Genomic DNA, 24,913 nt, shown 5'->3' with positions numbered 1-24,913 from the left:
AATGTTCACTTGCTGCCTAATATATCCCACCCACTGACAGGTGCCATGATAACGAGATTATCAGTGTTATTCACTTCACCTGTCATTTTTCATAATGTTATGGCTGATGGGTGTATATATATTATAAATTGCTGATATAAAATCAACATCACCATCACCCTATATCAAACCACTGCTGGATGAAGGTTTCCCCAAGATGTTTCCACTTGCTTTGCTTCGATCTTCCATGTCACACCAGCAAATTTTATGCTTTCATCTTCCCCATCTTTTATGTGGTCGTCTTCTAGTTCATTTTTCATCTCTGATCTTTTCCTCTTGCAATATGTCCAGACCATTTCCATTTTAAATTGTCATCGTTCAATGAGGTCACGTATTTTTGCATACATACGTACATACATCTTTCCTCCTGGAATGCCATTTTAAAGGCAGTGGATGATGTTCCAGTAAATCGTGTGATTCCTCCACAACAATACAAAACTTCCCCTTTAATCTAGACACAAGCAACCAGCCATTACACAACTCTTCTTCCAGAAACTGCATGGCGAAAACCATCTGCCATAACACCGACATCATTTCCAAATGGAGAAGGGACCACAAAAAAGCAAAACCAATACGCATGGCAAAATGCAAAATTTATTCAAATTTATTTTTTTGACAGAAGGTAAAATTACGTGATGCTACCATATTCCAGACTTAAAACCCAATTCTATATATTTCATAATCCATACATGTTCCTATCGTTAAATATTTCAAAGGTCTTAAATATAAAAAGGCAGTGACTGCCCTCTTTTAAAAACAAAACCATTTAACTTCACAATAATTAGGTTCACTTATTTTTTTAAAGGTCACATTTAGACTTAAGTTTCCCTTTTTAAATAGGCAACTTTACATACTTTAAATTGATATAGAAAACCTGTTAAAATACTGCTGCAAAAACATGCAGCTTCATTACATTTGACATATAATACAAACCGACACAGACTAATTCATAAAAACTTCAATTCCTTCAAGTATACCCAGTACTAAAACCAATTCAGCATCTTATCATAATAATTTCTTAGGTTTACAATGCCACTCTTAAGTGCATTTTATATATAATTAAAAAAAAAAAAAAATCACCTATGCCACCTTTAAATAATTATCTTACATTAATTAAAACACACAAGTCCCAATTCCCAAGGTTATAGAACTGGTTCAAGTTTGAGAAATTTTGGCTTAAGTTTATCTATGTACCTAAAGGAAAAAAAAAAAAAAAAAAAAAAGACATCTTGTCAAAGGAATAATTATATCTAAGATCATGATTCTCTGCCTCAATGCATAACATGTATTAACAATCTTATGGTAAATTTGCTCTTCAAACATTCCAGGCTGCGGTCCTCCTGGAAAAAAAAAAAAAAAAAAGACGTTTGTTTTTTTAATTCATATGCATTTTCTTGCAATATGTTTTAGTATTAGGTATGCAATGAGTAGTCAATTGTGCAATGAATGTAATCATCTTGAGTTAAAAGGTCCTGGATCCTAGGGGTGGTATAACTATCACAAGAGGTTGAGAGAAGTTAAAAACCACAAAATAAGTGTTCGTGTTTTCAACAGATGGACAGCAAAATGATCTGTCATGGTGTCCTTGTGTGAATGGAATATCCAATCACCAGGATTTTTTGTTTCGTTATGTATTTATTGGTTTTAATCTTTGTTCATCCCCAGTACATTCCTGAATATCTTTATCACCCAATCCAGAACTGAATCAACTCCCCCAGGACAGACATGGAGGCAAACTGAAACCACTTGTATAACCCTGTAATGAGGCTCCTAGGATTTGGTTAAAAAAGAAAAATATACAGTGCCTTTCCAAAACGATGCTCGCTTTAATTGTATAGATGTACCAAAACACATGACACATATCATTGCATTTGTTGTCACACTACACAGGAGGCTTGGGAAAATTGACTGTCCCTAGCAAGATGGCATAAGCATTTTAACAACCAAGTTTTATCTAGTTGATATCCTGCATCTTTTGGGTATGGATGCTGCTGGCCACAGTACTCTCCAGATATGAACCTGTGTGATGACTTCTGGAAATGTTTTTTCTAAAGAAAACCCCAGAAACAATCCACACAGTTCAAGAACCGAAGCAAGAGATGTTAACAGCATCAATGAAAAGAAAACATGGAACATTTCCAAAGACACCAACGATCTGCTGATGGTGCACATATTTAAAATGTTCTCGCTCTCCTAAGATTGCTCAGTTCAGAGACACCAAACACAATGATGTATGTCATTTATTTCTGTAAATATATACAATGATAACTGGGGGCAACTAATTGGATTCCCAAAGGATGCTTTGGGCCCATAGGACATATAATGAAGAACACTTATTGTATCTATTTCCAACGTAGAGCATGACTACAAAACCTTAATACAGTGTGCTTCATCCATGAAATTATATGCATTAAAGATCTGTTCTAGTCAATTTAGCATTTTATAATGTTCAGATCTGGTATGCTATATCTATTGAAATGGATGTCTTCAAGTGCTGCAAATTGTAAACAATGACACTGGTTGTGCTCAGAAGTGATCACTTGTGTTATATTTCAGGGATTTCCAGAACATGATTTCTACACGCTCTGTAGATAACTTTTGTGTATAGTGCTTTTATAAAAAATAATTTAAAAATACAGCATAACTAAAGATTTAAAACTACAGAATCCAGATAGAATTAAATTCTTAACCTTCTCTGGGAATCCCAAACACAACCCCATCAAGCAACACAAACCTTACATTTTAGAAGATGTCCAGTCCTTCCTGGGATTGTTCTATGTGATGCAGTGCCGGCACTTGTAGAGTTTCTGGTCATGCATGCGTATGTGGTTTTGCACATTTCTCTGCCTGAAGAAGGATTTGCTACACAACTGAAAAGAAGGTGAGAAAGACAAGAATGGTTTTGATGCACAACGGCAAGCAGCTAATTTAAAAGCAACATCGCCTTCAGAAATCACGGTCTACCATTTTACAAAACTATATTAAAGATCGGATAAGAAACACTTGGAGGGATGTAGATCTACATTTTCCCAATTTTTCATGGTCCTACCCGAGATCCCCCATTAATAAGGTACACGCAATTCTCAAGTCATGATTTCATCTCAAATACACCATGAAAAAAAAAAAAAAAAAAAAAAAAAAAATGGTCAAGGATACTGCCATCACTGGATAGCTATTCCAGTGCTTTACCAATGGCCTTCACGTGTCAGTAAGAACAGGACATTAAGAGGTTAATTGGAGACAAGCAGATGTTCGAAGTGACTATTTCGAAAGGGATAATTGATAATCAAATTAGTGTTTCCCTCCCCAAAACAAACAAAATAACGGCTGAAACTAACTTGGATTAAATGACAGCATAGTACAATAATTTCAGTACAGTAGATGTGTAACCTTTTTGGACATAAAAATGAAATTAAATAATACAATCTTTTGAAAAGCTGGTATTGAAAGGAACACCACAGAGAAATTACAAAAAACAACTATTAAATCTAGCTACTTGTATTTTAGTTTTATGTTAGATTTAATATTTGGAAGGCAACTAAGTTAAATGGGGTCTAAATAGACTTAAAGCAAAAAACTAAGAATCTTCATTCCCTGCACAAAAACTGCTTGTAGCCTAAATATTCCACGATGCATTGGAGTATGGTTAAAAAAAATGGTGCTGTCTAATGAGTTATAAAAGGGATTGCTTATATTACATTTATATCCCTAAAGGAAAGCAAATGCTGTCATGGGAACAGGCTTGAATGAACGCCTTTTAGAATATGTTCTGAAAATGAAGCCCCTTGTGTAAATGGCTACAATGTCACACTGGGAGATGGGAAAAGCAAGAGACTTTTCGTTGGCCACAATACTTACCGGGCAAGGCCAGTGCTTTCCTTTAATGTGTCTGATTTTGTGCATGATGAGAGCGTCACAGTTTTTGTAGGCAACTTTACATTCGGCGCAGGTGTGGGAGGCCACTGCGGAGACACGCCGACCGAGAGGCCGCCCCACTTTGAGTTCCTGGATCCGCTTCCTTCGAATGGCCTCCAGAAGAGTTGGCTGCCTGCTCTTGATCCTAACAAGCTTCCGTATTTTCTGTGTAAACGTAAACAGACCATAAGGCGATGGGTGCCCGTGAGTTATTTAAAGTTGTAATTGGAGCAAACCAGGGGAATCACACACTTCTGCAAAGATCTGGAAGACCTCATTATAATTAAAGTTACACTAGACTTATCAAAGCAGAAACTTTATACTCAAAAGTTATCAGAAAGTACAATATTATAAAGATGCCAGTTGACTGGACTATAGAGGTTGTGTAAATGTAGGGCTGGCACTGTTTTCTGTGGAAATTCTTGACAGAATTCGATAGGCTGAATCAGTATTCAATACACTCTGAATAAATTCATAAATGTATACTTTTCATTAAAATAATGATCAATAATTAAAATTAAAAAAAAGTTATATATTTGTCCCACATGAAGCATTGAAATACTATCAACCTACACCACACACACTATCAAATAGAGAGATATCAGGGTCTCAAATAGATGGTTCCAATACTCATGGATATAATAACTATAAACACCAGATCTCTTTAAATGGCAGGCTTCATTTAGGAAACATATCAGATAAACACTAAGACTGTAATGTTCACAAAATTGAGTCTAAGCTCCCATCGATCCATTATAAAGTCACAGTGAACCAGAACCTAACCTGATGATCACAGGGTCATGTTCATCCTGGACAGGACACAACCATTGCAGAGAAGCACACACAGGGACATACACATACACCACACTAAAAGCGACTACACCGTAATTTTGAGTAGCCAATCAAATTAAGTAGCATGTCTTTGGGATGTGGGAGGAAAGCAGAGGCCTCCCAGAGTAAAGCCACATGGACAAGGGGAGAAGAGGCACACTCCCTACATGCCCTACACGAACCTGAGTCCCAGGAGCTGTGATACAGCTGGCTCAATATTTACCATCATTAGAGTAAAGTGACAAAAGCTGTCCTTAGTAAATCATATAAACATCTAATAAATCAATATTTGGGGGTTTAGTTTACTTATAAGTATAGTGTCAAACCCATATAGTAGACAAAATAGTTGGAGCCAAAGAAAATGCACAGGCTGCCAAATGCAGGGGCTGTTCAGAAGATTGTTGTTGGTCATCTTCAAAAATTGTTAGAATCACAGATCAGTGAAAGGTTTCTCCGGGGCTCAATAGGATTCCAGACAGAATTGCAAAGTTAATTCAGAATTGCAATGGTATTTTGTTCAATGACATTCATGATATATTTCAATTTTCAAATATACTAAACATTTAAAAGTTAATTTAACTAAATTGCAACACACCATTTAAAAATAAACAATGGGCCACGATCAGCTCTTTTCGTTAACAAATCTGACTGTCTGGGACATCTCTCAGGACTGAAAACCTTCCCAGTAATTGGGGCAATCAGCTGTGACAGATCAAGGGAGTGTTGAAAGATATTTGGTGACAGAGTGGACAAGCTGGAGAAGGTCACTGCACTGCTTGCCTGTAAGTCAGAAAGCATCTTGGATATTGGTTTGGCACAATGCTGGAGGAACACAAGCCAACACACTGAATTGATAATGGTTAAGCTTGCCAAGTTGTGCCCTTATATAGCACCAATATTAGTCACTCAGATATATCCCAATTCAAGTTAACTTAAATGTACAGTTGGTCCATTATCAAATCTTCCTACTACTTGCTCAATGTAAGTGGACAGCATTGCTGAAAGTGCAATATGAAACCGCTTCCAATATAAAGCATACTATTATCTTAGTAGACAACCTCACCCAGGGAGACACTGCGACAACTGTAAATCTACACTTTTCACAAAAACATGACACATAAGTATAAAATATAGAGCAGTAGTTGTATCAGTACTGCAGGCATTGGTGTCAGAGCAAGCATAATTATCAAGAGTACAGAAGCAGTTACAGTAAGTTGATAAGTGCAAGAATAACAATGCTGCTGTATGAGAAAATTTAAAAAGATCCGGCGAATCACCCATGGCTGCTAATTACAGAATATCTGTGAGCCTTGGCACAAATCAGAATTATAAATTGTAACAATTAACCACAATACAATTTTAACTGATACACGGTCTGATTCTCTGTACAATTTTAAAAACTAAGTATTCAAAATAAGTTTGGGTTAAAAACAATGTATTTAGAGGCAGTTAACCACAAAGATGCAACAGATTTTAAATTGGCTTGGGAAGAGGTTCCTCATCAACCAGGAGGATGCGTGATAGGAGACTTGATTCCTTTTGGGTAGTGAGCAGTAGCAGCTCTTAGCATCTAATTTTCTTACATCCCATTGGAAATAATGGCAGCGCGCAAACTAAGCAAATCTGATGTCTTACTACTTCATTGTATAACAATAACCCTACAGTTGCTAAATACTGCAAATCATTTTAAAGAGCAACATTAATGCATTTAAAAAGGACAATATTTGACAACCCTCCTTGCACATGCAAAACAGTTTAGTACTAGTACAGAAACTGACTACATTTCTGGTTTTAGGCCTTTTCCAAAGTCAGATATTAAGCCAATTAATGCTGGTGATAAAAGTACTATTTGAGGGGGGGGGGACGTCATTAATTGCACTGAAAAGTAAGATTGCTTTGGAACACTAGAACTTTATGAGCACTAGTGTGAAAAATACATTCCACAGTCTCTGCATTAGCAGCAAGCTAGTGGAAAAGATACCTCTGTTAAAAAAACAAATGTTTGCTGCATCAATTGCCATTAAATGTCACAGGAACCAAAAGGCAACAAGAAAGAGTTAGGAAGAAATTAAAGCAGTAAAGAAAATGATAAAGGAAACAGGTTTGCTCACTTCTGCAAAACACAGAGGATTTTACATATGAAAGGAAAACAAAACTTTACAAAGAACCACCAGTGACAATATGGATGGGACCCAACAACTCTGCAGCCTTTGTAAAATACTGAAATCATACAGGTTTTCTAATTGACTCCAGTATTTACATGCGGTTGAACATAAACACCCAGCAACCCAGTTCAAACAAGCAAGAGCTTTTGCTGAACTAAACTATGATAAGAGTGCTTCACTCACTCTCATTTCTCCACTGTACTTTGTGTTCTGGATGGCTGTTAGAAAGCCTCTTCAACTGCCACAGTTTGGCAGCTGTCCTGTTAACTCAGTGAGATTATTTGACATGACTAAGCTGTCCATGACATTTGCTGCAGTACTGAAAGGTGTCTAACACCTCATACTGAAAATAAGTGAGGTTAGTAAGTTTAACCAGTTTAGTTTGCATATTATATACACATATATATATATATATACATACATACATACATACACACACACACTCACCTAAAGGATTATTAGGAACACCATACTAATACTGTGTTTGACCCCCTTTCGCCTTCAGAACTGCCTTAATTCTACGTGGCATTGATTCAACAAGGTGCTGAAAGCATTCTTTAGAAATGTTGGCCCATATTGATAGGATAGCATCTTGCAGTTGATGGAGATTTGTGGGATGCACATCCAGGGCACGAAGCTCCCGTTCCACCACATCCCAAAGATGCTCTATTGGGTTGAGATCTGGTGACTGTGGGGGCCAGTTTAGTACAGTGAACTCACTGTCATGTTCAAGAAACCAATCTGAAATGATTCGACCTTTGTGACATGGTGCATTATCCTGCTGGAAGTAGCCATCAGAGGATGGGTACATGGTGGTCATAAAGGGATGGACATGGTCAGAAACAATGCTCAGGTAGGCCGTGGCATTTAAACGATGCCCAATTGGCACTAAGGGGCCTAAAGTGTGCCAAGAAAACATCCCCCACACCATTACACCACCACCACCAGCCTGCACAGTGGTAACAAGGCATGATGGATCCATGTTCTCATTCTGTTTACGCCAAATTCTGACTCTACCATCTGAATGTCTCAACAGAAATCGAGACTCATCAGACCAGGCAACATTTTTCCAGTCTTCAACTGTCCAATTTTGGTGAGCTTGTGCAAATTGTAGCCTCTTTTTCCTATTTGTAGTGGAGATGAGTGGTACCCGGTGGGGTCTTCTGCTGTTGTAGCCCATCCGCCTCAAGGTTGTACGTGTTGTGGCTTCACAAATGCTTGGCTGCATACCTCGGTTGTAACGAGTGGTTATTTCAGTCAAAGTTGCTCTTCTATCAGCTTGAATCAGTCGGCCCATTCTCCTCTGACCTCTAGCATCAACAAGGCATTTTCGCCCACAGGACTGCCGCATACTGGATGTTTTTCCCTTTTCACACCATTATTTGTAAACCCTAGAAATGGTTGTGCGTGAAAATCCCAGTAACTGAGCAGATTGTGAAATACTCAGATCGGCCCGTCTGGCACCAACAACCATGCCACGCTCAAAATTGCTTAAATCACCTTTCTTTCCCATTCAGACATTCAGTTTGGAGTTCAGGAGATTGTCTTGACCAGGACCACACCCCTAAATGCATTGAAGCAACTGCCATGTGATTGGTTGGTTAGATAATTACATTAATGAGAAATTGAACAGGTGTTCCTATTAATCCTTTAGGTGAGTGAATATAATGGGATGATGGTTGGTTGCTCATCAGATGTGGTAGAGCACTGAAACACAGTGTGCAATATAAAAAGAACAAACAGTTTTCAATCTCCAACTGATCACCTACTATTCAACCCTGAAAGAACAAGGGCACCTGCTAATTGAGGAATATGAGCAACAGGAAAAAGGAAAATGGTCCCATTGAAACAGGTACTGTAAACCACATGATTCCCCACATTATATTCACATACAGACTATATAGTTAGGATCAAAGGACCATATGCTAGACTCTACATTACTAGAACTGTACCCTGTGCTCTTTTTAATAATAAACAAAAACATAGATCTTTCACTTTCAAAATCTAATGAGGTTTACTGATTTACTTGCCCCCCCCCCCCACAATTCAAAGCTTTTATTATTTGCCATAAACAAAGCCCATACATCTTAGGTTAGCTTATTGGCTACTTGACACTGCCTGACAGTGTGGTGAGTGGTGTGTGTGTGCACATGTGTGGGAGTATGTGTTGCTCTGTGATGGACTAACAACCCATTCAGGGTGTACTCTGCCTTGTGCCCAGTCTGCCAGTTGAAGCTGCAGCTAACAATGACTCTGTACTGGATGAAGCCTTAATTGGATGGGTGCATCTGTTGATGGCTCCAAGTATCTTGTGGCTGGTGAGGGAACTGACAGATGTGGACGTACCTTTGGTAGTTCATCAGACAGGGCAAGCCTCGCCTCACGCTCAGGCAGCACTCGGCCTTTCCTCAATGTAGACCTGTGAATGTAATTCTGTGCTCTTAGATCAGCCGGAGTCAAACAGGATTGCTTTCTCTTCACCAGCGGCCTGCTGCCCGCGAGTTTCAGGAGGTTCCGTTGAAAGGCTCGAGAGGCCTGCGCTTCTCTCACTGCTCCACGTGTTCTGCTTGCTATGTCCGTAGACTGGCTCCGGCCAAACCTCTCCTCTTTGGTACTGTGCTGTGAGACAGATTTTTTGAGGGCAACATCCCTGTTCCCACCGCCTCTCTTGACGGTGCTGCCCGTGGCCACCTCGGCATTTCCAGGTCGGTACAAGTTAAACAGAAAGCCAGCATCCAGAAGTTTTTGCGTGGGTTTGCTTTTTCTTTTGCCCAGCTCGGAAAATGGTTCCACTTTGCACACCACTGCTCGAAAGCTCTGGCTTTCCCCCCCCAATACACTGGATTCGGTTTCCTTTCCCTGCCTTGCAAGATCTCCAAGAAGCATATGGTTTTCTGGCTCCAGCACTTCCTGCTTCACAGAGAAATTCTTCCCGGGGTACGCACATTGCGGATACACATCTATCTCTGCCTGCCTGTTGTTCCTGAGTGCCCTGATGGTTTTCCTCGTGACTCTCTCCGAAAACTCATCCAAAGAACACGTCTTGGCAATGGACTTCTTCACCTTCAGAGACAAGAAGGATTCCACATGGCTCTGCTGCAAATTCAACCGTCGGCTTGGCACCTTCACTAAATTTCCCTGTTTCGTCTTGGTCACATCCTTAAACCCTCTGCGGAGGTCAACGTTGCCGGGTCGCAGTCGCGGAAGGTTCTGGAACTGCAGCCCGGAACTCTTGCTGATATCGCATCTCGGAGACATCAGCTCCCTTCCACTGCGTAGAGATCTACGTTCAGATGACAGCATTAACTGCATAGACGCCACCTTACTTCGTGTGTTCCTCTCACCGCTCAAGCCACACCCTCCCATGTCCAGCCTCAGTTCCTCCGTACTGAAAGTTATTGGTTCCGTCTTGATGGTTTTCTTTAAACTCAAGTTGCTTTTTCCAGTGGATGTCAGGCAATCTAGAGACGGGAGCACGGCGAGTTTTCCCAGAGACATTGGATTCGTGTTGCTCGGGCCCTCCACTCCCAGGAGCCCAACGGGTTTATTTTGAACAGTTCTCGGTTTCCGTCTGGCAGTGAGAGAATAGCTGCTCACTTTCAATTTCCGGAGCCTCTTCTTCTGCCTCCAGCCTGTGAGTTCCTCGCCACACACTACCAAAGACTTGCGCTGCAGGCCCAGGACACTGAGAAGTTTGTATTTTTCAAGGGTATTTGGTGACTGCACCTCTTCCTCTATGGGCTCCTGTTTAATTGGAGTCCTTAAGTTCATGGGGCAAGCAGACAGCATCTCCTGGCCACAGTCTGCAGAGTGAGAAAATCGCAGCTTCTGTTTGTACTTTGAAGAGGAAGGGGTCGAGAGGCTGCCCCCCTCCTCCGTCAAAGTATCCTCGGCCTTCTGCTGCAGAGGCGAGCCCAGCTGGGCCATGTTGGTTGGCTGCTGGCTGGGAGAGAGGGACTGCGTCGAGGAAGAAAGGCCGCGGGGAGACTTTCTCTTATTTGAAGGCGATTTAAAATCCATCAACTTCAGCCTGCGCACGGGACTGCAGTGAAAGGTCTCCTCATCTGTCTGCCCTGCATTTGGCATAGAGGTACTGTATTTGGGAAGCTTGCTCGGGGTCTCAGCTCTCCGTTCATTAGAGGGCGTCAGTGCCATTTTAAAGCTATCCTCCAGAAGTTGTGTTTTGCTCACAATAGAACCATTGCTGCTGGATTCCCCAACCCAGCTGTAAGAGTTCTTCACAGAATCCTCATGATTTGTCTCTCTGTCACAAAAAGAGTTTTCCACAGAGGGCAGGGAACCATCTCGGTGGGTTTTATTCTTACAAACGGTGTTGGAAGCATCCACAGAGGCAGCCTGCAGTACATGGTTTCCAGCACTCTCCTTTTGGCAAGGTAGCCCAGAATTCATCCTTGTACCCAAAAGTCCTTGCTCTCTCTCAATGGCTTTGCAGACTTCCACAACTGGCCACATTCGGAAGTGTCTGGCCATTGCAGAGATCTCTGTGAGATTCTCCAGCTTCAGAGACAAAGTAGAGGTATATGAAAACTCCAGTAAGGGCAGAAAGCTCTCCTCACTGAAACCTGCAAAACAAAAAGAAAAAAACTGAAATATATGTTGGGTCATTGTGAACTTGGGTCATTGTTACTTATTTTAATTAAAAATGCAGTGCAATGCAGTTATAATCTTTAAGAACAAAACTAAAAAGACTGCTGTCACTGCATACAACTCTTTTGAATTGAGTAACATCTAGGTGAAGTGTTTCAAAGTAGCTTTCTGAACATTTTAAAAGGTTTGCAGCAATGATGTGGATTTTAAAACATATTTTAGACATTTTAAATTACTCTGACACTTACATGGGTGATTTTAGAGGAAACAATTGCATATAGTAAACAGTTATGGATTTACCTAAGGGTTTAGATAAGCCTTCAGATTATTAAATGCATTTTTAAAGATTTTTTTTCTCCCCAATTATTTCAAGATCATATACAATTTCAAGCCCAGCAGGTGTTTAAAGGTCAAATGATTAAGGCCTGGAAGAAATCTAAAAACTTCAACAAGTACAGGAAGTGTAATTAGTTGTAATTGGTGGGTAGGCAGAGGCTTTGATTTGGTCTGAACCTAAGATTGTGAATAAAACTAGAAATTACATAAATTTTTAGCCAACGTGTTGGTTCATATTGAACCATCTACTTCTCAGCAAAGTAGAATATTTTTTTTAATGTTTCCCAGCTATGCAAATAAGTCTCATTCCAAAGGCCTCATGGGAGAGTTTCAGCTGAAGCAGAGCAAGAGTAGCGCTGTTTATGTAAAATCATCACCCGAACTGTAGTGAGTTCGTCACTGAAGTCACAAATTGAACATCTACTAAATATCACCATAAACAAAATGCATGTAATTTAAAATACAGTATTCTTATTATGAATTGTAGTATTCATGGTTAAACAGCGTGTGGTGGACTTTTGTGGGAACTCCAGTGTGAGTGGAGATAGTATGCATCATTCCCCAAAAGATCCCATTAGACAATGACTTGGTTAAATTTGTTCAAACAAACAGATTATTCTGTGATTTGTGGGGACTATGACAGCTTTTCAAATGCCATACAAGTCGCAATGGGTTTTACCAAGAAACACAGATTAAAAACTAGGTCTGTACCCACTATACAGCCTAACCAAAATATAAAGCCCGGAAAGAAGAGACTGTCTCTTTGAATTGTGCCCCACTGTGCTTGTTGCTTTCTTTACCACGAGATGCCAAGAAGAAGCCGCATACAAGCAAAGCAGGTCACAAACTGGATATCGTACGTTTTTTATTTTTTCTTTAAACAAAGCAAAACTAGGAGAAGTCAACGTTGAGCTCACCAGTCAGGTCAATGGCAGATTCTTGATTGGAGGTGGAATCCATCTCGGCGAAAATTTCCTGGAAGTACTCGCTCACAGCTGCCAGCACGGCCTTGTGGGCGGAGAAGGAGCCTCGGTCCATCTTCAGCGTGATGTCACAGAAGAGCCCCTGACCGCGCTGTCCGTTCAGCTTGCCGAGCAGATCGTTCCCATGCGACGTCAGGGTTTTAGAGATGGATTGCTCGTACATCTGCGAAGGAATCAACAGCCTTAGGACAGCGACAAATCAAGCTAATTGCAAAAGGCATCATCAGTTCAAAGTGGATGGAAAGTGCCTGCCAAACGAGCCTAATGCATCTGGTGAGCCTAATTCTGTACATTGCTCACAAAAGGTAGTTTAAAAATATATACAAGACCATCAGACAAGGCTGTGCTTGGTTTGTTTTGGAAGCCATTCAAAAGCAACATCTTCATGGCATCCGTTGATTAATTTATTGTGTTTACCTGATTTTTTACCAGTATGTTAGTGTTTGTATGTCTTATAAGGTAGCATGGATTACAATTTTAGAGTGCTTTGCTTAATGCTATATTTATTAGTTCCTGTTTTGGACCCTAATATTTTGTGGTGTCTATCTATAAAAAAAAAAAATTTAAAAAAAATTGTGTAAAACAAAACTATAAAACTGGAACCAGCCATAACCACCTAAAGTAAGTCATCACTAGATATTAAACCACTGTGAACTTAAAACAAAACTCAGATATAGTGAAATCTTATATAATCTAGTCTCTCTCATTGCAGGTATCTCTGGGTGCCTGGTTTGCTTCTTCAATCAAGTGGAATGCTGCTGAGCAAACGTACATAACATGCTTTTGAGACTCAATTTTTTTAAATACCCTATCGAGTAAATTAGCATGGTTGTTTGTGAAGAGGGTCTTCCAAGACCTATATGTGGTACTGCTCCAAAAACACTAGACATACTGTGCATGCAAATACAGAATCTATACTCCATACCAAACTTCCAGAGCTTTACATACACCTAATCTGTAACTAAGATTACTGTAGGGAGTGGATCTGAATGACTGTTTCATCTCTATTTGATCTCTCTGGCTCCATCACACAGAAGTTCACAGACACTGCAGGGTACCCCATTCAACACATTAATACGATGCACTTAAACCCACCTACTTACAAGAAAAGGTAAATGTAATTTAAAATCTATACCTGGGTATGGGATTGATGCTTGATTACATTATTTAAAGTTACATGCATGACAATGCAGTGCATTTACATTCAAGTGAGATCTAATGTTCCATTATTATGAAGGGTCTACTTGGAGACAGCGTTACCCTGAACACTGCCCTTGAACCTAGTTTGCTAGGTACTGACAGCCAAACCATACTGCCACAGGATAGAGTACAAGCCTCTTCTACAAAAGGAATTGCACACCATGACAAAAGATATCTGATTTTGCTTCCCCCCAATGCTACCCTGTAACTGGGGGAGAAAAAATATCCTTTGATTTTATACTATCAAAACTTGTATTTCATCTAAGCATGTATCATTAGACATATAATCAATGCAAATACTGAGAAGCACTTCACCACTTTTCTTCAACTTTTATGCAATACAGTAAGAGCACCAAATAGATTTCCTATTTGATACTGCTTTTCTAATCTGTGGTAAATTTCAAAAAAGCTACAAACTATTAAGAAGTGATCTCTGCTTTGATATGAGGTCCCAAATCTTTAGTTTTCGAAGTTACCCTCAACTGATGGATCAGGATTCTCCACAATCTGCATAGAGAAACGATAGTCAGGGAATTCAAGAACATCTAAGCCATTTTCTATCTTTGAGGCTAAATCCTTGCAGTAGCTTGCATCAGATCCTTAGGTACGTTTCGTACAACATGACAAAAAACAGAATGGGATGTCTGCAGCAATGCATTTAATTGCTCCAAATATAGACATTGTGGCAATTGTTTTTCAATAAAGGAAAGGACACATGAGAATGAGAAGTTTTTGAGACTTAACATTAAAACACAAGCACTACATGACATATCACTGTAAAAACTCCTATTCTTTTGAGTAGGTTATATTAGATTTTTCATTAATGTTGAAAACCATCTGGGAATAAAAAAAAATCTAAACCAAGGTAAGAAAGGACTGCCAGTAACCATCACTAATTTATGCCAGGGTTCTAAAATGTGACCAAAACACTCACATTTGCGAACCGTTAAATTGACAGTGCAACATCAATTCTGTATTGGTTGCAAGGATGCCAGTGAAAAAAAAATATTTGATACGATTGACTAGGGCTGTGACTTATCATGGTAAACAATGTATCTTGAATACCAGCTTTTTTTATATATATATATATATATATATATATATATATATATATAAAGCTGTGCTTATTAACCTGCAGCTGCAATAGAAACTAAGCCAATTTGTATTGTGAGACATTGGAATACGTGTCTGCAAGGTTGTTCACAGCTGTAGAATCAACAAATTTCCATAACAACTGTCTGTCTTTGAATGACCCTCTTTGAAGATGTTGGTGTAGCTGCAGTCAACTCTGGCACTTCAATTGAGGGGAGCAAAGCAGCTCAAACTCAGTGTCTCTTATTCACAAGAGCACAAGACGTCCATCACTGACATCCTTCAGGGCCATTACGTGTTGGCTGTCTGTACAGTTACCAAGCCGCATTTTCTTCTAATAGCCTAATAAATTCTCCAATGATTCTCTTATGCTGCCATTTTCTAAAACAACAAGTTGTAGACAGTCAAAAATTAATTGAGATGTGTAATTATGGTCAGTGCATGAGAAAGTACTGCGAGAATAAAGTGGACTCCAATGCTTTGATAATGTGAATTTGAATTAGGCTCCCATTTTTATTGTTTTTAAAACAAATAGCCAAATATTGCAACTCCCATGCAATCATCGTTAAAGCCGATATCAACACGTTAGTGTTTTTGACACAGAACCTCGACACACAAACATAACTAACTTTTTAAAAAAATATTTATTTGGATCTAAAAAATGTATTTCAAATGCTGCTTTTCAAGTCGGGATTTTAAGTCAGCAACTTTATAACACCAAAAAAAAAAAAGTGCAGCTTCATAACACTTAAGAAAATAATTTGAGTCATCATTGTTGTTTGGTTTATTTCTTATTCAATTTGATTGTGTTTATGGTATGCATTTTGTTTTACTACCTTAATATTTATGGATCATATTTATTTTACTAATAAGCAGCCATGTCAATCAAATCTCAAAAAGTAACACGTGCCAGACTGAGGTTGTCTGAAATTGCATAATATGGACTATGCACTTATTATACTATCCATAATAGAATATGATTTATGTAGTATACTACGTTTAAAAAAAAAAAAATCAATTCACATGCTTAACCATTTTGCACTTACAGGAAGTAATGCATATCACGAGACCCAATAAAATTCAGATTTATGCAGGTTGAAAATGTTTGTCTTCAATGCGTTATGTGTATTTTTCAGCTTTATGTACTGGCCAGGCCAATAAGCCTCTTCCTCTGTCTGGTGCATGACAGGACATATTGAGTGCAAAAAGTGTTCATTCCACATTTCAGGTCTAATTTTGGAGATAATCCAGGTGTACTTCATTTGGTCATATTTCGGTGTGAACACACTACTGTCTGGTGCACTCAAAAACCGCATAGTGTAGTACAGGGTTTTCCATACGTTTTTGGCCCAGGGACCCCTTTGCCGCCCAGATTTTCAGTGTGGGGGGGGGGGGGGGGGGAGGGTGCTGACGGTAAAAACTTATGAGAGTGGGGGTGGGGTGCTGACGGTAAAAACATATGAGAGCAGGGGGGTTTGCGGATGGTATTTTCACGGACCCCCTAGAAGACCCCAGTTTGGGAACCTCTGGTGTAGTATACAAGTATGTGATTTGAGACACGGCATGACACTTTGAAATCAATAAATACATTTTATTTTAACAGTCTCAGTAGATCTACCCAAATCAATGTATAAAAGATGGCTATTCATTATCCTGGTTCCGTATGGAATGCAGGTACATAATGGGAGACAACGGGTTCAGTTCATTATCATGGAGCAGTGGCGAAAAATTGGTGCGACCAAATCAGATTTTAATTTCCCCTACGCTCCCTTTCCCTTGGCCCTTGACTGTGACTTAACATATTGTCTGCACTTATCAGCTTTTACAATCTAGGATGTAAGACCTTATATATTGTTTACAGTTTATCTCAAACACTTGTGTAAATTAGAATTTGTAAAATGTATTATGCCTTGAACTACACTGTATTATTGCACTTTTTTTTTTAATCTTATTTTGTAAGTCTCCCTGGACATCTGCTAAGAAATAAATAATAATAAATGTGCTGATGCCATCAACTGAAAATGTTAGTAGAACTCATAGAACAGTGCCACTCGTGGAAAAAGTAAGTCTAGAACCCTGGTTAACATGGCCACTAATATTGTGCTTGTAGTAAGAATATTGCATATTCTGAATATATATTGCGCCGCGTAAACAGCCTTCAGAATGCTAACAGAACTCTGAGCCATGTAAATAGCATATTCTGCATATGAGGATGAACCACAGAAACGTGTGTGAAAGGAGAGCTGGGGTGACGTAAAATCCCATCTGCAGTGACATCAGTGCTGAATGAAGAGCCACAAATCACTATCACAAATAAACATTTGGCTTTAAAAAGGAAGCAAGCAGCACATACTTACTTAATCGCATAAACTGAAAATTCCTCCTGATATGTAAAATGTGGCATATCAAGAATCCCAATACATGTAAACAGAGCATTCTTAAAATTCAGAGGAAACTTCAAATTCAGAATGCTCCTGCCATCGTGCTGTACCAAAGGGTATAGTCTGAGGGTTCAGAACATTATAAAATTATTATTAAAATTATAAAAGCAAGGTTCTATCCATTATAACAATGAGCATCAATTATGTGATGACACTGTTACCGTTCATATTTGATTGAAAGAGCTATGTGCGCAAAGGCCCCAGTAAAGGCCATCAAAAGATCAAGTTTAGAGTGTGATTTAGTATTCAAAACACAAAACAGTTTGTTTACATGAGAAAAAAATCTGTGAACGCAAAATGGGCAAACCTTTGAAACCACCATTGAATACCTGGATAATGAACAAACCTTTGAACCTTTAAATGCAACCTTTGATTACACTTACAGTGAGGGAAAAAAGTATTTGATCCCCTGCTGATTTTGTACGTTTGCCCACTGACAAAGAAATGATCAGTCTATAATTTTAATGGTAGGTGTATTTTAACAGTGAGGGACAGAATAACAAAAAAAAAAAAAAAAAAAAACGCATTTCAAAAAAGTTATACATTGATTTGCATGTTAATGAGGGAAATAAGTATTTGATCCCCTATCAACCAGCAAGATTTCTAGCTCGCAGGTGTCCACAGAATCAATCAATCAATCAGATTCCAAACTCTCCACCATGGCCAAGACCAAAGAGCTGTCCAAGGATGTGTAGACCTACACAAGGCTGGAATGGGCTACAAGACCATCGCCAAGCAGCTTGGTGAGAAGGTGACAACAGTTGGTGCGATTATTCGCAAATGGATGAAACACAAAATAACTGTCAGTCTCCCTCGGTCTGGGGCTCCATGCAAGTTCTCACCTCGTGGAGTTTCAATGATCATGAGAACGGTGAGGAATCAGACCAGAACTACACGGGAGGATCTTGTTAATGATCTCAAGGCAGCTGGGACCATAGTCACCAAGAAAACAATTGGTAACACACTACACCGTGAAGGACTGAAATCCTGCAGCGCCCGCAAGGTCCCCCTGCTCAAGAAAGCACATGTTCATTGGCAAACTTCAGACGGGCCTGTACATCTGATGATTCAGAGGAGAACTGGGTGAAAGTGTTGTGGTCAGATGAGACCAAAATCGAGCTCTTTGGCATAAACTCAACTCGCCGTGTTTGGAGGAGGAGGAATGACCCCAAGAACACCATCCCCACCGTCAAACATGGAGGTGGAAACATTATGCTTTGGGGGTGTTTTTCTGTTAAGGGGACAGGACAACTGCACCACATCAAAGGGACAATGGACGGGGCCATGTACCGTCAAATCTTGGGTGAGAACCTCCTTCCCTCAGCCAGGGCATTGAAAATGGGTCGTGGATGGGTATTCCAGCATGACAATAACCCAAACCACACAGCCAAGGCAACAAAGGAGTGGCTCAAGAAGAAGCACATTAAGGTCCTGGAGTGGCCTAGCCAGTCTCCAGACCTTAATCCCATCGAAAATCTGTGGAGGGAGCTGAAGGTTCGAGTTGCCAAACGTCAGCCTCGAAACCTTAATGACTTGGAGAGGATCTGCAAAGAGGAGTGGGACAAAATCCCTCCTGAGATGTGTGCAAACCTGGTGGCCAACTACAAGAAACGTCTGACCTCTGTAATTGCCAACAAGGGTCTTGCCACCAAGTACTAAGTCGAAGGGGTCAAATACTTATTTCCCTCATTAACATGCAAATCAATTGATAACTTTTTTGAAATGCGTTTTTCTGGATTTTTTTGTTGTTATTCTGTCTCTCACTGTTAAAATACACCTACCACTAAAATTATAGACTGATCATTTCTTTGTCAGTGGTCAAACGTACAAAATCAGCAGGGGATCATATACTTTTTTCCCTCACTATCTTTTCCACAATTAGGACATTACTCAGTACATAAAAAACCTCCATATAAGTAGATTACATTGATCAGGGCTTGATCAAATTTGTAACATGGAGCTTCTGCATTTTAATCCTGAGCATAAAAGGCTGAAGCAAGCTTAGAGCTTCTAGGTAAATTCAAACCAATAAAAGCCTCAACAAGCCCACGTTTGGCGTCATGTACTTACACTTCTTCTTTCAGGGTTTTCTTTGCACTCCTTACATCCAAGGACATATTCTCGTATGTGAAAGAACATTCCTGAAAGACAAAGAGCAGAATCAAACCAAATGCTTTAAATAGCACTGACAATGTCACACTAACCAATGCATACCTTCTATGACATGGGCATTAATTTATAGTTTAGCCTACATACAGATAGATTTTGAAACAAAAACCATACAAATGATATATTAAATAAAGACTCTAACCTAATTCACAATGAACACTGAGAAAACACTTTACTTTGGGTGTTCATAATTCTTAAAAGATAAATATTCTAAAACTTGTTTAACTCAAAGTAGCGGCACATTGGTCTGACAAGGTTGTTCTGGACATCCGAGAAAAAGTCACACAAAACAGAAAGAAAAAACTAAATCCCCTTCATCCAAAATATGTTTCTACCAGAAGCAAATTAGACTGTGCAATGCATCAAGACCAGCTAAAGGTTCCTCGCTGAAAATAAAGTTATATTTAAAAGGGACATCAATTTTAAGGTGGGAGAGCAGGAGGGGTTGGGAAGTCACAAACAATTTTGATGTAGGCGTGCTTTAAGCTTTAAGGGGTTGCCAAACATTGGCTTAGAACACAATACCTAGCCTTGAAGCAAAACAGAATTACATTTACATCCAAAAGAGACAGCAATGGGTCAATACAGATACATCTCGGTTAACACATCTCTGCACAACAGCAATACCTAACAGAACATTTACAAAGAAACAGATCTTCAAAAGTAATGTTGCCTTTTCCCCCCCTTCAGTTCAATTCAAAGGTGACGGATGCATTTTTCTGTGTATTCATTAGGGAGTTACACAAAAAAACAACCACTAAAGTTATACTGAAATGTGACCCGATTAAGAGAAGTAAAATTGCTCAGTGTTGGCAAATCAGTTTATACTTGAACTCTGCTCTTTTCACACAAAAGCTGTGATGCATTTCTGTGTAAGAAGGCTACTTCAAATTCAACAGTTGGTTGAAATAAGAGTCATATTTAATTACTGAGGTTTAAACAAACTTTAAAATAGTTTTTACCTAGGTTTTGCTTTGTTCATTGCTCTCAATTTAAAATAATGTACAGACAGACAGATTGTTACAAATACATCCCTCACTTTAAGAAGGCTAAAGGCTATGAACCAGTATCATATCCATCTTGATATGCCAAACACAAAAGTGTGAATGCAAGGATGCTCCAGACCACATTTATTATAATTTTCTACTATGGCTCTTCTAATCTGTTGCTTTTTTCAACATCAATAACACAAAGCAAATTAAAAACAGAAGATAAATGAAAACCCTAAAGCATTATTTTCAGATTATCACAGAATTTGTTCCATGTGTGTATTTTCATATGCAAAAGAAAAGAGGTCAATCTGGCTTTGAGTGTGTTATACATTTCAGATCAGGGTCCCAACCCAACCCCCGCAAGTCTTTTACTTAACTTGGCAACCCTGTTTATTAAATTATTTCAACACATTGCTTAACTATTGTAAATAATCATTAACAATACAACAATACCCATATTTACAAGGTTGATTTCTCTGATAATTCCCCAATTTCATAAACGTATTTCACAGCAACCCAGGATCATTTAGCATGGTTAGCTTTGCATCAGAAGCCAGGTTTAGCAAATCTGATTGCATTGCATTGCATTTAGCACACAACAAAGTTCACTTTTATCTGGGATCAATGATCCACACAAATTACACTAGATTTAAAATAAAACAATTGCTAATCATGAGTTCCATAGAAGGATGCACCAAAGTGAGCTTAACCATTCAGTTCAAAGTTGTGTTTACGGTTGAAGAAATGTTAAGCTTTCATACTCTTCCATATTACAAAAAAAAAAAGGTTGCCTTCAGCTGAAAAGTAAAGTAACCAAAATCTTGCATATCTACTATCCTTCTGGTAGCAACACACAACAGTACTTCTTCAACTTCCAAAATACTTATCAGTAGAAAAGTTAGTTTTGGGGAACTTGTATTCCTCACATGCAGTAGACACTAGACACTTCATTAAATCAGCTGTTCTTGGCTGCCACTCCCTGGTTTAACAAAATAGTTTTGGAGATTTCATCTGTATTGATAAATGGTTATTTTAAATAACCAGATGTTCTCATATTAAGGTCCAAGTCTGTAGTGCTGCAATTACTGCATCTTAATAGGACACAACATCAGGACCTGGAACTTTATATTTAACTGATCCAACATGCGATAGCTTTGTAACCAAGAAAAATAATGTTAACTAATAAGAAGCTAGATGTATTCTTTACATTTAAAAATAACTACATTGAACACCACATATTGCTTGTGCAAGCTCTTCTATGGCAATTTCAACTACATCCAGTATATATTGATTACTTTCTATGGGATAATACTTAAAAGATTGGGTTGACCTGCAAAGTTCAAATGAATTCCGCCAACACAAATGACAGGGTATACCGGTACCCAGAACCACGGGGTGGCAAAAATCTCAAAACGACATCAAACCTAAAAGACGACACAAACTATTCATATTTGCCATCATTCTCCTTGGCTACAAAGTACAGAGCATAATAATTGCACACTCATTGGAGCCGTTTGTTTTGTTTCTCTCAAACTTTAAATTGACAATGAGTACACTTGAAATATTGCATATTGCTGTGATGTTACTGATAAAAAAAGTAGTCCAGTCCATAGTTACATGAATTGTTAACACACTTGCCTAGTAGTATAATTCCATATTTCAGCCTACACATTTAAAACTTCCTGTATATACATTTGCGGTTTAACCGGTTTTCAATGCATTGGAAGGGTACAGTAGTATTGCATTGTCATACAAAAATATTCGGAATAAGATCTAAACTAAGAATAAATGAATTATTTAAAATCTTAATAGTTTGACCTTTCTGGAAAAGAATGAACGTGGATACGTCGCCTAGACTTTGCGTAGCTTGATATGCGCACAACGCAGCAGGAAAAAATAAAATTAAAAAGGGATACTTTTTTCGGGGGTATCCTCACATTAATATAAAAGGCGTATACTGAGACCATACCTTCCCACCAGTAGTTTTCTGCTACAAATCTGTAGGTGTCCTCCAAGGTGTGGTGCAGCTTCCCAAGCCGCTTCTGATGGAAAGTTGCAATGGCATTGCGTCTCCTATCCTGGTCCAGTACTTCCCTGTAATGGATGTACCCTTTCTCCAACTTTTTACGATACAGAACCCCATCGATGACCTCGAAGAAAGGCGAGGAAGCCGACTCTTCCCCAGCGCAATCTTTCACAGCAGCATCCCCACTGAGTTCCTGATTTCTGCCCAACAAATGTTTGTTACCAAAAGTCTCATCATTAGCATAGTGTGTGTTGTAGGCGCAGTCGCCGGCCATTTTTCGCCGGCTTCCTTGTTTACGGTTTTTTTTTTTTTCCTCCTCTTATTTTTTTTTTGTAATTTCCAAATGATCTTCGCTGTAAAGCGTCGGATTCCAATTATACCCAGTTTCGACAATTAAATTAATTCACTTAAATCGGCCTTATTTATTATGCCTAACTTCAACCCAAACCAACAGCTCGACCAGCAATATCCCGTGCTAGCTCACAGGCGTCCTGAGTAGACCACTTGTACAGGTTTTGTGAACTTTGTTATTTTTAATAACAAAACACATAGGCTACATTAAAGATGTAAAAACATATACCGACTCTCGGTGGTTTTTTTAACGTATCATTAGCATACATATGTAATAATGATCATATAAAAGGTTACCTACATGGCATTGAAATACTGCCGAATAGGGTGTGTTAAGTAACCCGGTAAGAAATCATTTAATATAACCTACACATTAAATACCGTTCGAAAATTAAAACGCATTATTAGCAGTAGTACGCCAATAGAAACATATCTGAGAAACGCATCGGATCTTTTAAAAGACATATAGTACACTGCACACAGTGTAATGGACAGACGTTTGTTTTTTCATGCGTTAACCATGTCGCTCATTTCAATTTAGATACATTCGGTGTCCAGATTAAAATTCCAGCGACACGTGACTATACACGCCGCTCTCTCGACTTTTTACTAGAGACGTCATATTTTTGGAAACGGATCCATAAAACTGCAGCGGCACCACTGATCAAAAACAACGTTTCATTTGACAACAACGCGCTTAAAAAAAAAAAAAAGTTTCGGTCTGGCTCATATTGCGCGTTTCTTCTCCAATTTAACTTTACTTTACAACGACACCGTAACGCACACTTTATTTCTCCCCCAAATGTAAAACGGTACAACTGCAAACGACTACGCAGCACTACTAGATCTCCATTGAGTTGATCTGCTTATCTTTAAACACCAGTCGAAGCTATTGCACAGTACAAGATCGCCGTACATTTCAAACCACCGTGTGCAGCAAAGCAATGTTTGTTTTTTCGTCTAACTTATATTTTCTCTTCCATCCGCTCTAGTTCTCTAACACGTCCATTAAGAGTTATACGGCAGCAGTATCAAATGCCCCACACGGCGCGATTAAAAGTATTGCTTGAAAATATCCAAATATCATATAATTTGTCACCCCAACTCCCTCCGTTCCCGTAGTCAGATGATCAAATAATCCAATTCTTTAACTCGTAACCTTCTGCTGGTTACCAGGGGACAACCTAACGTCGCGGGGAAATATATACATCTCCCGCCTTCTGTCAAAGCCATTAGCGGAGAGTTTTACAATCTCCACCCAGGACAATGCCATTGGTTATTGGAGATGTCACTCACTCAGCCTTGGTTTATTTTTCGCCTTCTTCTTTTCACAGTCAAGATAGGTTGACGGTGGAAGCGTTGTCTGTAGAGTGTGCGGCGGCGGCGGGATGTCAAGTTGATGGTTTTAAAAACAAGTGTATCGCTCGCAAGATACTGTTCTAACAGTGAACAATAGCGGCCACGTTTCGGGCTCTTGAAAGAATGAAAAAGTGAATGATTTCTAATCTGATTAGATGATTAAAATTTCTCACAGTAGTTTTAAATGACATTTGATAGACATGGGCAAACCTTTACAATAGTAACCTAATTAGAACTCATGCTGCAATATTTTAAATTTATTTATTTTAAAAATACGCATTTCGAAAAACTAAGACTAAGACAAAGAAAAGCAAATAGCTGAAGTTACAAGACGTGATGAAATCATATTTGTGCAAATTAATCTAATACATAAAGCCATATATATATATATATCAAGCTATATGTA

At 38.9% G+C, this 24,913-nt stretch overlaps 1 protein-coding gene across 2 annotated transcripts; it reads right to left on the bottom strand.

Moving 5' to 3' along the window:
* Positions 1 to 613: 613 nt before the first annotated feature.
* On the bottom strand, positions 614 to 24,338 carry LOC136751414 (uncharacterized). Of its 2 annotated transcripts, none has more exons than XM_066707022.1 (7): positions 22,741 to 24,338; positions 19,681 to 19,751; positions 12,812 to 13,040; positions 9,297 to 11,533; positions 3,898 to 4,119; positions 2,774 to 2,909; positions 614 to 1,379 (listed from the first exon to the last, which is right to left on the bottom strand). In XM_066707022.1, the coding sequence occupies exons 1-6, from the start codon at positions 23,069 to 23,071 to the stop codon at positions 2,814 to 2,816; spliced, it is 3,186 nt and encodes a 1,061-aa protein (XP_066563119.1). In that variant the 5' UTR covers positions 23,072 to 24,338; the 3' UTR covers positions 614 to 1,379; positions 2,774 to 2,813. The 2 variants fall into 2 exon arrangements, with proteins under 2 accessions (XP_066563119.1, XP_066563118.1); XM_066707021.1 differs by having other exon boundaries at positions 2,779 to 2,909.
* Positions 24,339 to 24,913: the final 575 nt, after the last annotated feature.

Source organism: Amia ocellicauda, chromosome 6 (assembly GCF_036373705.1).
Source record: "Amia ocellicauda isolate fAmiCal2 chromosome 6, fAmiCal2.hap1, whole genome shotgun sequence".
In the NCBI taxonomy this organism is placed as follows: Eukaryota; Metazoa; Chordata; class Actinopteri; order Amiiformes; family Amiidae; genus Amia; species Amia ocellicauda.
Note: the sequence above shows the minus strand (reverse complement) of the source record. Positions and strands in the feature narration are given on the sequence as shown.

What these genes read in the sequence shown, in the direction of transcription:
- LOC136751414 (XM_066707022.1), bottom strand. Translation starts at nt 23,071, where the DNA reads ATGGCCGGCGACTGCGCCTACAACACACACTATGCTAATGATGAGACT. An exon ending in ATCTGCCATTGACCTGACTG is followed by an intron (nt 11,534 to 12,811) that starts GTGAGCTCAACG and finishes TTTGTTTTGCAG; the next exon opens with GTTTCAGTGAGGAGAGCTTT. An exon ending in GAAAGCACTGGCCTTGCCCG is followed by an intron (nt 2,910 to 3,897) that starts GTAAGTATTGTG and finishes CCTTCTTTTCAG; the next exon opens with TTGTGTAGCAAATCCTTCTT.